The 15,794-nt window shown below is 54.9% G+C and overlaps 1 protein-coding gene across 1 annotated transcript; it reads right to left on the reverse strand.

Annotated features, from left to right (window-relative positions):
- Window positions 1-5,138: 5,138 nt before the first annotated feature.
- TP53I11 (tumor protein p53 inducible protein 11) lies at window positions 5,139-8,845 on the reverse strand. Its single transcript, XM_007946560.2, has 6 exons — window positions 8,717-8,845; window positions 8,040-8,098; window positions 7,745-7,793; window positions 7,298-7,394; window positions 5,772-5,873; window positions 5,139-5,272 (listed from the first exon to the last, which is right to left on the reverse strand). Exons 1-6 carry the CDS (start codon window positions 8,843-8,845, stop codon window positions 5,139-5,141), a joined length of 570 nt encoding a protein of 189 aa, XP_007944751.2.
- Between the last annotated feature and the right edge of the window lie 6,949 nt (window positions 8,846-15,794).

A 15,794-nucleotide genomic window follows, 5' to 3' on the forward strand; every position in this document is an offset into this window, starting at 1 on the left:
GCATCCCTCTCTGCCCCCAACATCCCGGGCAAAGGGAGGGTAAGCTGGCCGGGAAAACCTAACTCTGTAGCTGAGAAAATCCTGGATCATGTCCCCCCGTTCTCCCTCCTGCCTCTCTAAATCCCCATGTGCCCATGCCACATTCCTTTCCACACTGCCCACCTCTCCCCACAACCTCATCCCCTTCCCTGTTCACCCTGGCTCCCTGGCTCTCAAGGCTGGAAGGAGCCCCCAAGATCATATCACGGAACTGAGGCTTGGATATCTCTACAAGACCCCTGCCAAGACTTCTCCTCTTCCACTGGCACACCTCCGGGGACGGAGAGCTCACTACCTCCTCAGGCAGCCTTCTGCCTTTGGACTGCTCCGACTGTAGCATCGGCTCAATACACAGAAGACAAAGACATTTCTGTTTTGCTGTGGTTTCATCCATGGTGTCCTGCTTGCTCTCCCTCCTTCCTGGAGGGAGTGTTAAGTCAGACACTGTCTCCCACTGAACCCCTTTGTCTGAAGAACCCCTTTGAGTCACTTCTCTGTGATACGGTTTCCTGCCCCTTCACCAACCACAGCATAGCTCTGAGTGTTCCCTCCAGGCTGGGGCAGGGAAAGTTCCTCCCAGACTGATTCATACCCAGAAGCAGATCTAGGTTACAGCCAGTGTGGCCCGTGCCTGGGGACCACTTGAGGGGGGTGGCGCCAATGAGCAGTTTCTATTCTCGCCCAAGGCCAGCTATGATAGCTCACTCAGCAACGTAAAATGAACTTGCCCTAGGCACAACTTTCTGTGGATACGCCTCTGTTCACACCCACATATTATCCACAAATCAGCCTCAAATACACAGGACTCAAATCCTAGACCAGTGCTGGCAACTGGATCTCATGGGCACATCAAATCAGGAATGGCTGCCGGATGCTGTGCCAAGGATACTGAGGTTTGGGCTGGGCTCAGTGAGAGGGCAGTGTAGTCTCTAGTAGTGATGCCTGCCAGGCTTGGTAAGTTTGGTGAGTGGTAAGTTTGATTAATGATGTCTGCCAAGAAGAGTAAACTTGATTAGTGAGGTCTGCCACTGGCATGGAGATGGAAAGAACTCAGAAAGTACTCTGCCTGCCACAGTCCCATGTCAGGGTCCTGGGAAGAGCTCTGTCTCCCAGGTTCCTGTGCCAGTTTCCATCCTCCCCACGTGACTTCTAGTCACCCAGAGGAGTCAGCGCTACAACCCAGAGCTATGTTCCTGTCTCTGCCACTCACTCCCCTTCTGAAAGGCAGCCAGAAGCCCTGTGCCTGCTCTAAAGAGTCAAGTTGACTTCTTTACCACCTTCCCATGTCCTGCTGTCCCCCCCCCCCAGTATTAACCCCATCTCTCCAGGTGTCCAAACTGTGTCTTCTCTAATTGTCCCTGCCCAAGGAGCCAGGAAAAGCTACAGCAGGTGCTCTCTCTTTCCTGGAGCATGGAGGTCAGATATTATCTCCCGCTTGACTAGTGATGTCTGCCATGGGTATGATGTGAGGACCAGCATGGTATCTGCTCTTTTCTCCACTGTCCCACTACTGGGTGGGATGAGCCTGAGAGTCTGGGGCCTGCCTTGCTCTAGATCTACCCACACACATAGCTCCAGCTTCCTGAAAAAGGCAAATGGATGGTCTGAGCTTGACAGAAAACCCAAACCCCAGATGGGTGGGGCTTGGAAGTCAAATTGGGCAGCTTTGTGGCTCCAGCCCAAGGTCATCCCAGCCTTCTGAGGCCCCTGTGGTTCCCCACTGCCCATGGGACTCAGGGGCTTCAAGGTAAGAGCCCGGGGCTTCCAGCACCACCCACTCTCCACCCTTTCTTCTCCCATCCCTTCCTGAGTCCCATAAAAGTTAGAGAGGAAGGAAGAGAAGCTTGGAGGGGCAGGTCAAGGAGGAACGTCTGGTTGAGGTGGGTTCTGGGGTGGATCAGAGACTCATTCCAAGGGCTTTCCTTTCCCAAGGGCCAAGGAACTCTGAATCAGCCTTGACTCCCCTGCCACTGACCACACTCTCGGGCCAGGCTGGTAGTTATCACCAGCAAGGTGCCTGAGACACCCAAGCCCAAGGTTCCCAGGGGGCTTGAAATGTGCAGCTCAGCCCAATCAGGCTCGAGCCTCTAGACTATAAGGGGGTTGAGCTGAAGCACGTGCAGCCCATAAGACTCTGATGATAGTTCTTGGAGAGGGGAATCAGATTTCTTTATTCTCACTTCCCCCAAGAATTAAACCCTAACATTGAGATTTCCTCGGACCCCACTCACAGGGCAAAGGACAGAGAAGACCTTACACTGCTGCTCCTGTCCTAAAACCCACCTTCCAATTCTGAAGCTACTGCATCTCAGTTAAGGGCAGATACATCTTAAGGGGTGGAGGTGAGCAGGTTCAGCCCCTTCCACTGGCTCTGTTAATATCCACTCTTGCTGCTTGGGCCCCTCCTTGGCCCCCATTGCCCCTCTCTCCTAATTCTGCCTAAGGAGCCGAAACAGGCCCCCTCAAACCAGCCCAGGCTCAGCGTGCCCATCTCTGCGAAAGTTTCCACCTCCCTTCCTTGTGGCTCAGCGGTCAGGTCTATTTTGAAAACTGTAAAGGGTCCGTGCGGTAGGGGGCAGAGCTAACCACGTTCTCTCTTGTGAGCCCCCCTCCCCTTTTTATATTACATATTCAAAGTTTTTGTAGTATAAAACATGACGCCCACACAGATGGTTTTGCACTGGTTTTTGTGAATTTCTTATGAAAAGAAATAGGAACGAAGAATAAATAGTGATTATGAAGAAAGGTGCTCTTGATTTGGGGTGCAGTGGATGGGCTAAGGCCGGAGCTAGGCTCCAGGGCGCTGGGGTCCAGTCGCAGGGGTGGACTGGGGCTGAGGGGCATTGCAGGTCATTCCAAGCCCTTAGACTGGCCCTCCACATGGCCTTCCTCTCCCCTTGTCACAGCCCCCTTCCCAACACGGAATCCTCTTTCCCTTAATGTTCCCCACCCCCAATACTACAATGTGCTCTGCACCAGAGCCTAGACAGCCCCTTCCTGGCATGTCCTCACCGCCACCCAGCAGGGAAGGTCGGGCCACTTGCCCCATTCCACACCTGAGAAGATGGAGGATTAGCGGGGTCAGCCCAGTAGATGCCCAATGCAGATGCCCCAAGTCTTGTGTGTTTCCACCACCACCCCCGTCTGCCTGCCCCCTTAGGGCAGTGATGGCCAGTGCAGAATTCTCGCCTTCCACGCTGGAAGGCCAGGTTGGATTCCAGCCAGTACAACTCACACGCAGCCACCTGCTGTCAGCGGAGGCTTGCCGTGTTGCTGTGATGCTCAACAGGTCTTAGCAGAGCTTCCAGACTAAGATGCGCTAGAATTTGAAAGGCTTGGTGATCTACTCCAAAATTCAGCCAGTGAAAACCTTGGGAATCAACCAGCCAATCCACAACCCACCGTGGGATCACCATGGGTCAGAGGCTGCCTGGACAGCAGCTGATAAGCCGGCCTCCTCGGGTGGAATTTACCTGCCACGCCCAGCTGCTGTTGGGAGGACAGATCCTCCATCACCTCTTAGAAGGCCTGGCTCAGATGGGGGCCAGCAGGCTTGGGCCACTGTCCAAGGGCCAGCCAGCACCTTCACCCAAGAAAGGCAGTGACTCCTGGCTGGCCCAGGTCACAACAGGAGATGGGATTTTGGTTAGAGGCACACATTCAAGTGGCCAGAAATGGAAGCTTTGAGAGTAGGCCCCCCCCCCCGAGAGACCAGGTCACCAAGTTCAGCTCCCATCACCAGCACCTTAGCGTGAGGCACCCTCTGGGCCTTCTCCTCAGCTGTGTGAGAGTGGGGTGCCACTGCCCTGCTGGGCACAGGCCATGTCACTGGGTATGTGGCTGCAGAGGCAGCTGGGCACAGGAGTGGACAGAGGAAAGTTCCTGGGAACCCATGTGGCCAACCTGGGCAGCAGCTGGAGCTGGGCTAAACGAAGGTTCCAGAAAGGCAGGAGCTGAGCCCTGTGGCTGCTCCTCTCTACACACCTGTCCCCGTTCCTCACGTGCAAATGTGCTGGAGTGACAGAGAGCACTGGAAGCAGGATGAATGGGGACACACAGGCAAATGGGCCTGCAGGGAGGGCAGGGGGTCTTCAGCTCCCAGGGAGCCAGTTGTCAGCACAGCTCTCTGGGGGGCCCTGGAATCTGGGAGGTGGGTGACGCAGGGGAGCATCAACCCCTTGAGGTGATAGCAAGGGCCAAGGGAATGCCATGATCCAATCTCCAAACCGTATCACTTAACCATGCTCCATCGGCAGTCACCTGTGTCCATCTGTCTGGGAGGACCTGTGGTGCTGGCAGCTTCTGGATACACTGGTTGGTGGCAAGGGGCTCAGAGGGGCCTCCAGGGACATGGGGCACAGGTGGCCCTACAGTGTGAGCAGCCTAGAGCCAAGGAGAGCTCCTACTGGGCCAAGCCTGGGGGTGGGGGTAGACAGGTCCAGGTCTCTGTAACCCACCTGCAGAGCAAGGCCAAAAGGGAAATGCTAACTCGGAAAGCCCACCCCTGCCTCTGTAACCCCCAGCTGGGCTGTGTGGTTGTGTGTGTGTGTGTGTGTGTGTGTGTGTGTGTGTGTAGGTAAGGGAGGCCCAGACTGAGGAGTAGGAGCACAGGGTTTGCTCAGGCTTTTCCAGGAATGGACAGAAGCCAAGTTCACTAGATCGACAAAGGGAGAGGAGGAAGCAGTCCACAGCTCCTCTCAAAAAAAAAAAAAAAAAAAAGGCTTCCCGGCAGGACCCCTGATTAACACTCCCACAACCCCATGACTCCAGCCCTCCAGTCAGTGTCTATTGAGGGGATCAGAGACCAAGATACTCAAGAAAAGGAGGTGTCATGTGTGGGGTGGAGAACGGGGGTGGAAAGGCCCTGTCCTTCCCCACACCAGCATCTCACACCTCAATGCCCAGAAATCTCCACACCCGGGGTACACCTGGGCTGAGAGGAAGGCCATGCCCCTGCCTGCCTGGGCCTGCCCCTCCCCAGCAGGCTTGGGGAGAGCTGGGCAGGGCAGGGGTCCTTCCTGCCTTCTAGGAACCAAGGTAACACAGGCCCCAGCCCCACCCGCCCCGGGCGCTGGCAGGGGCCCTGGCCTAGTGGCCAGCTAGACTTTCTTAGATCTTCGGCCGACTTGGTAATAGTAGTAAATGCTGACAGCGACAAAGAGGAAGCGGCTGGCCAGGAGCGACAGGACCCCCAGGGACATGTGACCCGTCTCGGCAAGTGAGGCAGTGACCACTGTGGGAGAAAGAGTAAGGAAGGGACGAGTCAGACGAGAGGCTGTGGCTTCCCCCTCCACCACGGGCGGCCATGGTGAGCGGGAGGCCCTCTTGTGGCTGCCTCAGTGGCCCAGAGGTCCTGTCACCTGGAAGCTTAGGACCCGCCCCGAGACCTTTCTGTTCAGATCTCCCCACACAGCAGGTAGTGACGTAGAGCGTAGGCCAACGTTGAGTATATTTCTATGTTGTTTCACATGTGCTGCGTACAAAGTGAGCAGTGGGTTGTGGGAAGTGGCAGGTGCACACACATGTGGAGGGTGCAGGGCCGTGGATGTGCATGTGTGTCTTCGGGAAGACACAAGTACATGCAGCACAGGTGTGCAGGACCCGCAGGCACACAGGTCCTACTCCTGTCCTCTCTCACTTCCTGCAAACCCAAATGGCTCCAGCTGGAGGCCAGGGGCAAAGCTGCCCTGCTGAACCCCACCCGTCCCTTCCCAACCCGCCTCCCCACTCACCCAAGAACTGGATCCCAAAGTAGCAGGCTTCAGTGAGCAGAGTCCATCGGATGATGACTTTCTCGGCCGTGTACAGAGCATTCCACATGATCAGGGAGATGCCTGGGGTGGGCAGAGATCACGTGGGGGTGGGGGAGAGCCGGGACAGCCTGGCCGCACCCACCCCTCTCTCCTCTCTTGGGCCTACTACTGCAAGGCAGCCGGGACCCTCCACTTTCAGATCCCTACACCGACTTACACTGCTCAAGTCAAAACTTCTCCATCCCTGCCCCATGCCCTCCATGTTCAACTCTGCTGCTTCAGCCAGTCAACTCATCCCTGCTCATGTCACTCCCAACTCACTATGGGACCCTGGACAAGTCACACCCCCACTGAGACTCAGCTCTTCATCTGTGAAATGGGAATACTGAGCTGCAGCCAACCGGTCCATACCCAGTTCTTTGCTGATGGAGTCTATGAGTGAACGGTTAACTAGTCCTATCGCTGTATTTCCTTTCCACAGAGGTTCCCAGAGACAGTAAACTCATTAAGGAATCACTCTAAGGAATTCCCCAGGGGTGGCAGGGGGCACAGACCCTATTTTCTTGGACCACAGTGGAGCCTCTATCAGGCCAGCTTACCCAGCATCAGCTGGCTCTGAACACGATAAACACTCACTGTCCATCAACAAACCTAACCCTGTAAATCCAGCTCTCCCACTGTGGAGGGAGTGCTTAAAGCTGCCCCAGGGATTTCTTAGCTGGCCCTTGAAGGCTGAGTAGCAGCACAATCAGCAGAAGACTGGGAAACCTTCAAGTGCAAAGGCACAGAGGCCGCGTGAGACAGGGCAGCACATCATGTGTGGCTGGAGTCCGGGCTCTCTGAGGGGCAGGGGGCGGGGCATGTTGGGGAGCTGGCTTCACCCCACAGAGGATGATGAAAGCCAGGCAGGGACCAGGACTTCATTCTGTAGGCACTAGGGAGCCACAGAATGGTTTGAAGAATCGGTGGGGGGGCACAACCTGTGCTGAGTTTCAAAAACTCTTAATTCAGCTTTCTAGCAGGCTGTGTGTGCAACTCAGAGTAGGGAGGAAAAAAATATGGTTTAAAAGAGAGGCCCAGGAGAGTCTGAACCCAGGCAGTAGCTCGGAAAAAGGTGGAGTGGTGTGAGGGGTTGGACACACACACCCTGCTGATTCTGTCTCCTCCTCTATGTTGTGAGGCCCTGGAGGGCAAAGCAGGGGCCTTCATTCATTTCTATACCCCAGTGCGAGGGTAGTAGTGTACTGCACACAGCAAGCATTCAATAAAGGCAAAGACATGGCTCCAATCCACTGGGTGCATTCTGCCAGTGGTCACAAGATGGCAGCACACACCCACAGAGACAGATGCAACAGCTCCAGGAGGAGGCATGGAGGGGGGTTTGGGGAAGCGCTACAGCCTCCAGCAGGGGAAAGGAAGGGGAGCTTCCCACACAGATGGAGGCTCCCTGGCTGGGTCCCCTCAGCTGCCCATCCACTCCCCCAGCACCTCCCAACCGTACTCACTGAGAAGGGCGCCACCATAGAGGCGGATGGGGGTCTTGTTGGTCACCTCTGCTCCATCAAAGACTACATCATAGAGCTGGTCAGGGAAGGCGAGGGCCTACAGACACCAGGAGAGGCACTGAGAGGTCCAGCTCTTGGGGACAGTTGGGGGCACTGTTGGCACTTGTTACTGACATGTCCTTCCCTTCCCTGAGGGGCTGGGCTGCAGTTTGATTGCCCCCCAGATCCTCACACCACAACAGAAGGTTCTGGGGTTCCCCATTGGGAGGACAGGGGTCAGGAAGGCCCATGAGCTCTAGGATGCTCCAGGCAGGGCAAGGGTGGGGTGGTGGCCAGAGCCCTGGGGGTGGGTGGCCAGAGTGATGGGATGGGAGACGTAGGCAGCCAGGAGTCCCAGAGAGAGGAAGGGCTAGGGGAGCCAGACCCAAGGGGTGGGGCGGGGCTCACCATGATGGCAATGCCGGAGAAGAGAATGGCGGAGACCAACTGCCAGACCCTGGGGAGGCACAGAGGGGAAGGTCACAGCCAGTCCCTCCTGTCACCCAGACCCCTCCTGCCACCCCAGGCGCCTCAGACCCTCCCCTCTCCAGCTAAGTGCCCAGGATGGCTGGTTTAGAGGGCAGGTTATCAGCACAGAATGAAGAGGCAAGCTCATCCAGGCTCAAGGCAAAATGAGGGGGGTCTTCTGCAGCTCCCCCCAACACACAACCCTGAGGGCCCCCCAAAACACACAAATGCTCACCTGAGCCCCAAAGGCTCCCGAACTGCAAATTTGATTTCATTGCCCAAGACCTGGCTGATCTGCAGACACAGAGGGGTCAAAGAAGCCACACACAGGCTCAACCTGCCCAAACCCCTCACCCCCTCCCGAGCGCCTGGCATGCCTAGGGACCCACTTGGCACCTCTGCTTGGCCAAGGTTAGTCCACGTTCAGGCTGACATCGCAGTCACCCCTTCTCCTCCCCCCTTTGACACTGAAAACAAGGTGGCTGAGAGCATAGGCTCAGGGTCTGCCAGACGTGGGCTTGAAACCCGACTCTGAGACTTACTAGTGTGGTTTCAGGACAGACCTTTAACTTCTTTGAATCTCAGTTTCCTCATTTGTAAAATGGGGATAATAATTGTATCTATACTTCCCAGGGAAATTGAAAAGATTAAATAATGCTTATAAAGCACTCGGTGCAAAATAACGTGGTACAAAATAAGTGCTCAATTAATTCTAACGATCTTTTGTTTTCATTATTATTGTTATTCTCCTGGCATCTCCATTAAGTTTCTAGAAAAATGAGCTAAATCTTGGGGTTCCTGCACAACACGGGTCTCAACTACTCTTCTACTCCAGATGATGGGTGGCACCTGCGTCCCCGAATGGCGGATCCCTAGGCACAGAGGGTTCAAGGCCCCTCCACACAGACCTACCTTGGAACGGTGCACCTCCCCGTCATCGTCCTCCCCGCCCACGCCGAGGATCTTCCGAGTCTTCAGGCGGCTCACGAGGTCCGTCTGGCTGTGTTTCTTCATCAGGGGTGGGGGCTGCTTGGCCGCCATCTTGTCCTGAGCCCAGCCTCTGCAGAAGGGCTGAGGGGAGACACCAGCCTCAGGCCGCTGGTCCTATCCAGCTTCTAGAACTCAGGGGGAGGAGCCTAACAGCAGGGGAAGGCCAGGCTCTAGCCCAGGGCCTGCCAGGGCTCTCCATCAGGCTGGGGCAGTGAGATGTGAATGCAAGGCCCCAGACACAGTGCTTAGCTGTGCAACTACCCTGCTGTGTGACTGACACTGGGCAAGTTACTGCCTGCAGCTGCCTCATCTGGGAAATGGGCTGGGGCTGATGCCTCTAGACCCTTCCAGCTGTGTGAGCCCCTCTGGCCAAGTGGGCATGGCACACCCAGTGTGATAGGCTGGATGGAGCCTTGTAGATGGCCAGGGGGGACCACAGGGGCCAGGAAAAGGTATGTGGGCCTAGGTAGGGCATAGGGTAACAAGAGGCCTGGGTCAGCCAGGGCAAATAAGGCTCAGAGGGACGGATAGTCCCAAGCCTAGGGCAGGTATCTGAGTTCTGAGGTCTAGGCCCACAACTGATTTATGCTGAGACAATCCTTGCCGCCACCCAGTGAGGTTTCCTTCCCTCCCTCTGTCTCCCAGTCAAACTCCAAACCTGCCAGAAAGAAAGGGGGAGGCGGCCACAGGACCACTCAGCTAAAAGAAGGGCAGCCAGGAGTGTTGGCAGGGGTCCTGGGGAGTCCAGGCACCTTACCCAAACCTCGTCCCCTCCCTGCCATTAACCCCCATTGCCACCCCCACCCCAGTGTCTGCCCTATGCCGGCTGCAGCCCCCAGCTCCACCCTGGGCCATGTCTGGTGCACCTACTGTATGTCAGGCACTGCGCTGGGCACCAGAGATGAAGAGGGGAACTTAGAGCCTCGTCTTCAAGCCGCCAAAACCTATGCAAAGGAGACAGAACAGTCAGGAGAGGAAGGCCCAGAGGTACAGGTGCTGGAGGCCTGGGGGAGTGAGGGAGTGAGGGGAGTCCTTTATCACAGCCTCTGCCACAGGGGTACTATTTATGCCCATTTTACAGATCAGGAAACCAAGGCCCGTGAGGTTTGACCAAAGGCTGGACTGACTAACAATGGCAGTATCTCCCATCCCACCACGTGTCCCATGGCATCTCATTTCCACTCACTGGCACCCTCTGGGCTGGGGGGTGCAAGTAGTTTGCACTTGACCACTAACCTGAAGGTTAGTGATCCAAACCACCCAGCAGTGCTGTGGAAGAGAGACCTGGCAATCTGCTTCTATAAAGACTACAGCCAAGAAAACCCTAAGGGGCAGTTCTACTCTATAACACATGGGGTCAACAGGCAACAGGTTTACCGCCCTCCAGCACCCACCAGCCACTCCTCCGAAGGTTGGGCAATCTGCTTCCATAGAGATCCTGCCTCAGAAACCCAAGGAGGGGTTGCTGTGAGTCGGATCTGACTCAAAGGTGGTGAGTTTTTTTTTTTTTTTTTGGCAAGGCCAGAAAACAATCCCCATTTGCAGATAAGGCTCAGAAGTAAGTCGTCTGTCTCCCAGCCAGGAGGATCTGGCTGGGTTTGACCAGGCCTCCAAGGCAAGGCCTCAGACTCAGGTGGGCAGTCCATCTTACTGCTGCATGGCCCCAGGCAAGTCTTATCCTTCCGGAACACCCACAGGGACTGCCAGAGGCAGAGTGTGGAAACGTCCCCGAGCCACCACCAGCTTTCAGGTGTCTTAAAACAAAATAAAGCACCCAAAGATATAAACATGAGAACAGAGAATCAAAACTTGTGGGGGTGTTTGAATAACGCAGCTTTAGACTTTGGATAAGGAACTTTGGTGGCACAAAGGTTAAGTGCTTGCCTGCTACCCAAAAGATTATAGAGGTTCGAAACTTGGGAAACACTATAGGGCAGTTCTACTCTGTCACTCTGAGTCAGAACCTACTGAAGGGCACACACTCAAGACTGGATAAACTGAGGAAGGAGTATACCAGTTTGGAAGCCAGGAGTTGGAATTGGCAACTGGCTGGGTTCAGTGGATATGATATCCAGCAAATGGCTCTCCTCCCACCCCTTCCAGCCCTGGCCTTAGTTCCCCATCTATAAAATGGGGATAACTATTCCCCCTATCCCCCCAGGAAGAACAGGTGGTGAGGATCAGGAAGGCACAGTCTTGATGCCAGCACAAAACAAGAGGCCCTCAGTTAACACGACTGCTCATAACCCCCACCCATGGTGCCACCGAGGGCACAGCACCAGGTGCCAGTCATAGGTGAGGGACGTGCCAGATCCCACCTAGGAAAGCCTGGGCTCCAAGCACAGCCCAGTCTAGGGGTTAATCACACTGTTCTGCAAGAGCCTGGGGTGCTGTCACAACACCTCAGCTGCTTGCCACCACCTTCTCACCACCTTCTCGTGTGTCCAAATAGAAGCTATAATTAGCCCAGCATCCCTCCCACTGCCAGGCAGACCCGCCGCTGCTGCCCACGAGAGCCAGTGAGTAAAGGAAGAGCTCACCACCCTCATCCCCCCATCAGCAAGGCAGGCATCAGACCTGCCCGCCCTCGTCCTTCCTCCTCGGGCTTCCCCTCTGCCCTTTTTTTATTTTCAAATTTACATACAGTAAAATTGACTTATTTTGGTGTCTAGTTCTATGAATCAGACATGACAATTCATGTAACTACCACTTCCGAGTGAGTACACAGAGCAGCTCCATCACCCAAAAAAAACTCCTTTGTCCTGTCCCCGTCACTCCTTCCCCTTACTCCCAACCACTGATCTGCTCTGTCACTCTACGGTGGTTTTTTTGTTTTAGTTTTTCAATTATAAATGAAATCACAGAGTAGATAACCTTCTGACTGGCTTCTTCCATTCATTGCCTTTGAGATTCTTCCAAGTTATGTGTGTATCAAGAATCTGTTTTTTGGCAATTATGAATAGAGCTACTATAAACGTTCCCCTCCAGGTTTCTGTGTGATCCTAAGCCTTCACTTCTCTAAGTAAATACCACAGAGTGGGACTGCTGGATTGTGTGGTAGAGAAAGTGTCAAGCTGTTTTCCCAAGTGGCTGTACTATTTTGCATTTCCCCAGCCACGGATGGATGAGCATTCCAGTTCCTCCACATCCTCACCAACATGCGGTATCATCAGTCTTTTTTATGTTAACCATTCCAGTAGGTCTCCCTGGCTTTTGAAGCCCTTTCTCACCCAGACTGGCCCTACTGCCCAATTCAGTTCTGCGTTGCCCCTTGCTAGCTGTGTGACCTTGGGCAAGTGACCTCACTGAACTGTGCCTCAGTTTCCCCATCTAAGAAATGAAGCTGTAATTCTCATCTCTTAGGGATCTTAGAGCAAAATAAAAAGGTAACCTTGGAGAGAGCACTCAGAGCAGCACCTGCACATTTAAATGAAGAAGCTGCGTTCAGGGAGGATCTGCTCTGAGCCAGGTACCTGGGTGGTAGACAAAGGCCCTACCCTTAAGGAGCTGGGTGGGGAGGGGGATCTCTATCTGTCAATCATCTATTAAGAGCCAGCTGCTTTTCCTCTCTGAACACCTGTACTCACCTGTGAAACAGAAATAACAACTTCAAAAAGGCTCACTGGTGGCACAACCATTAAGCACTCAGCAGCTTAATGAAAGGTTGGTGGTTCAAACCACCCAGCAGTGCCACAGAAGAAAGGCCTGGCAATCTGCTTCCATGAAAATTACAGCCAAGAAAACCCCATGGGGCAGTTCTACTCTGTCATATGGCATGGCTACGACTTGGGAATCAAACACCCACCACCATCAGACAAGAAAAACAATTTTTCCCCCAGGGCTGGTCTAAGGGCGAACAAAACAATGGACAGAAAGTGCTTGTAAGGTGCCAGCTAAGTGCTTAAGCCAGAACCTAATGATTAAGGGTTTAATTGCTAAATTCAGACTCCTGGCTTCAAATCCTGAATCTGCCACTTCTGAGCTGTGTGCCTGGTGGTATTGTTGTGCCGTCGAGTCGGATGCGACTCATAGCGACCCCTCCTTGGGTTTCCGAGGCAGTATCACTACGTAAGTAGATTGCCCCATCTTCCTTCCGAGGAGTGGTTGGTGGGTTTGAACCGCCAGCCTTCTGGTTAGCAGTCAAGTGCCTTAGGCACTACGCTACCAGAGAGCTGTGTGCCTACGGGCAAGCAAGTCACTTGCTCTCTCTGTGCTTCAGTCCCCCCGTGTATAGTTGGGAAAATAAGAGGCCCTTCCTCATAGGGACATTGTGAGAAAGAAGGATGTGAGCTTGTGGGGTGGGCAGGGCTTTCCTCCTGGGTCAGAGAGAGTGCTCAGTAAAAGTGGGCAGTGCTTAGACATCCACACCCTGAGCTCCTACCACGTGGCAGTGGTGGCAGTGGCTCTGGGGTATGGCCCAGGGGAGGATCCTAACCAGCATTTGCTAACTTCCTTACCCAGACTTGTCCCAAGGCATGGGGCTGGCACTTGGGCCCCAGCCCACCAGGCCTGGTCGGTCAGTGACCCCAGCTCAGAGGGTTGGAAGCTCCCAAGCATTAGGGACCCTGCTTTCCTTGAGGGGGTCCTCACACACACACACAGTGCTCCTGTCTGCACTGCAGGCCTGGGCCTCTCCTCCCTCTACCTCCTGCAGGGCCACCAGCCTGGGTGGGTGTAGCATCGGGAGTATGGTGTCCTCGGATCCATGGGTGCATGGGAGGGATAAGCTTTATCCTCAGCAATGTCACCAGGGATCAGGTACCAGGGCTCGAGGCATCACCCTATGGCCTCCCAGGGAGAATGGAATCTTAAGCCTCATCTCCAAGGAGACTCCCCGTCCCCTCCCCCATCCCGAGCACATCTGACTGCTCTGAGCACTGAGTTCTAGCCCTTCACCTGCAGGAGGGGCTCTGCCTGGGGAGAGCCAGCGGGCAGCTCCAATACCACGTACCTGGCTGGTCCCCAACCAGCTGTGAGGCAAACCACACACCCCTCAGGTCTGCCCATGAATGTTCCTCCCTTCAATGCCACCCTGGGTGCTTCTTTTTGACCTGGCACCATCCACACACACATGACGAGACAGAGGGTGCCTCCCCTCAATGTCCCCTGCACCCCATCCCGGGCACCCTGGCCAAGCACTGGCTTTGGGGCATCAGGGAGTGGGTTCCAGTCCTGGTTCTGTCCTCTTATCAGCCGTGCAGCCCTGGGAAAGTCACTGCAGCTCCCGAGCCTCAATCTCCAGCCCTGAGTAATGGGGGGGTGCGCTGGTGGATAGAGGGAGTGTGGGCTGGCACCTGCGGGCACAGCGCTGCGCCTAGCGAGAGCTTGCTGCTTCCACTTCTTCATTCAACCATGCACAATGGAAAAAGCCTGCTTCCTTTTCTGACCCAGCTGCGTCTGAAGGGCCCCAGGGCTTCCCCTGGGTGCCAGGCTGCTGTAGGCTGGGGCAGGTGGGGGCCTCCACCCACACAAGCTCACAGGGGGGCAGGGGAAGGCCTGTCAAGCAAGGAGAAGGAGAAATGTAACTTGTATCTCCAGGCCCCATGTTTATGATTCTGGCATTTTGTCCCTGGCCAGTCTCCCTGACCTCAACCTCTAGGACTCCCCAGTTAAGCCAGCAAATCACTGTCCTTTCAGGACCCACTCCCACTTGTGAAGTTTTGCTCAAACCCAGAAGTTCCTCCCGACCACTCTGCCACCCCCATCAGAATCCTCAGCATTCTTCAAAGCCATCCTTGCATGGCCCCTCTTCCAGGAAGCCTTCCCAGGGCACAGAGCCCTCTCCTTCCTCTGGACTTCGACTGACTTCAGAGTCTGCAGCCACTGACCACATCCAGCCTTACATTGCTAATCGCCTCCCAGCTGCTGGAGGCTCGAGACCGCACAGTCTGAGGGTTAGGCTGGTGCCATGCTCACTGCAGATGGCTCACTGCGGGGTCTAGGCCTGTGCCATGGACACAGTAGGCATTTGGTCATCACAGAATGAATGAGGGCCAGTCATGCTAAAGGAACTAGGACCCCCGAATCTCCCCTAGCACATCAGCACCCCAAAACCACCCCAGCATATCTAGTACCACTTGCCCTTAGACCCGGCTGATGGAAACTTGAGACTCAGAGTGGAACAGGAGCTGCCCAGGCCACTCGTAAGGTGATGGTGCTGGAGGGCAGAAGGGGGCCAACAGGCAGAGCTGGGCCTGAATCTGGGCACCCCTATTAGTCAAGTGGCCTCAGGCAAGCGGTTTCGCCTCAGGCCCTCAATAAAATGGAAATCTTACAATAGCGCTTAACTCAGGGGGTGCAAAGGCTCTCCTCAGAGTGCCTGGCATACAGGGGTGCCCAAGAAACGGTGGAGGTTAGAGAAGAGAATGAGAACTAGGGTTCCTGACATCAGCCCCACTGTCTCAAAACACTGAGCCATCAGTAGAAAGTGTCCCAAAGCAGGAGTTTCTGTTGGTTTTGTTCACTGTGCCTGGAACAGTTCCTCACACCTATTAGAAGCAGCTCATCCAGGATCTGTGAGCTGAATCAGTGAGTTAGGGGTGGGATGAAGGGTGAGAGGTCCCTTGCTGGCCAAGGTCTGACTCCCTGCTGCCTTCCTGCTCCTTGTCTCCTGTAGCATCTGGGGAGGAGGCAGATAATCTCCAAACAGCTCCAGGGACAGCCAGGTAGTGGGGGCCATGACTGGACAGAGGATATGCAAAGTCCCCAGAGGCTGAGACCAGGAAGTGGGGGAGAGAGAGGTGTCTGTCAGGGGGTAGAAATGCCATGGGGCAAATGACAGAGTAGGAGGGGACATACTTAATGATTGGGCAAACCTGGGTTCAATTCCCAGCTCTTCCTCTTAATTGCTGTGTGACCTCAGGGAAATGAGTTACCCTCTCTGTGCTTCCATTTCCACATTTGCGAAACCAGACTACAACTTCTACTTAGCTCACAGAGCTGTGATGGGAAATAATGAGAAATGCAGCTGAGGGGCCTGACACCTGGTATGTACTCCATA

The sequence above is a fragment of the Orycteropus afer genome, unplaced genomic scaffold (genome assembly GCF_000298275.1).
Source record: "Orycteropus afer afer isolate SDZICR_OR568_19922 unplaced genomic scaffold, OryAfe1.0 scaffold00165, whole genome shotgun sequence".
In the NCBI taxonomy this organism is placed as follows: domain Eukaryota; kingdom Metazoa; phylum Chordata; class Mammalia; order Tubulidentata; family Orycteropodidae; genus Orycteropus; species Orycteropus afer.

Excerpts from the sequence above, each read along its gene's own strand:
- TP53I11 (XM_007946560.2), bottom strand. The coding sequence starts at position 8,845 with ATGGCGGCCAAGCAGCCCCCACCCCTGATGAAGAAACACAGCCAGACG. Across the intron at positions 7,395-7,744 it reads TCTCCGGCATTGCCATCATG|GCCCTCGCCTTCCCTGACCA; the intron begins GTGAGCCCCGCC and ends TGGTGTCTGTAG. Across the intron at positions 5,874-7,297 it reads CTATGGTGGCGCCCTTCTCA|GCATCTCCCTGATCATGTGG; the intron begins GTGAGTACGGTT and ends TGCCCACCCCAG.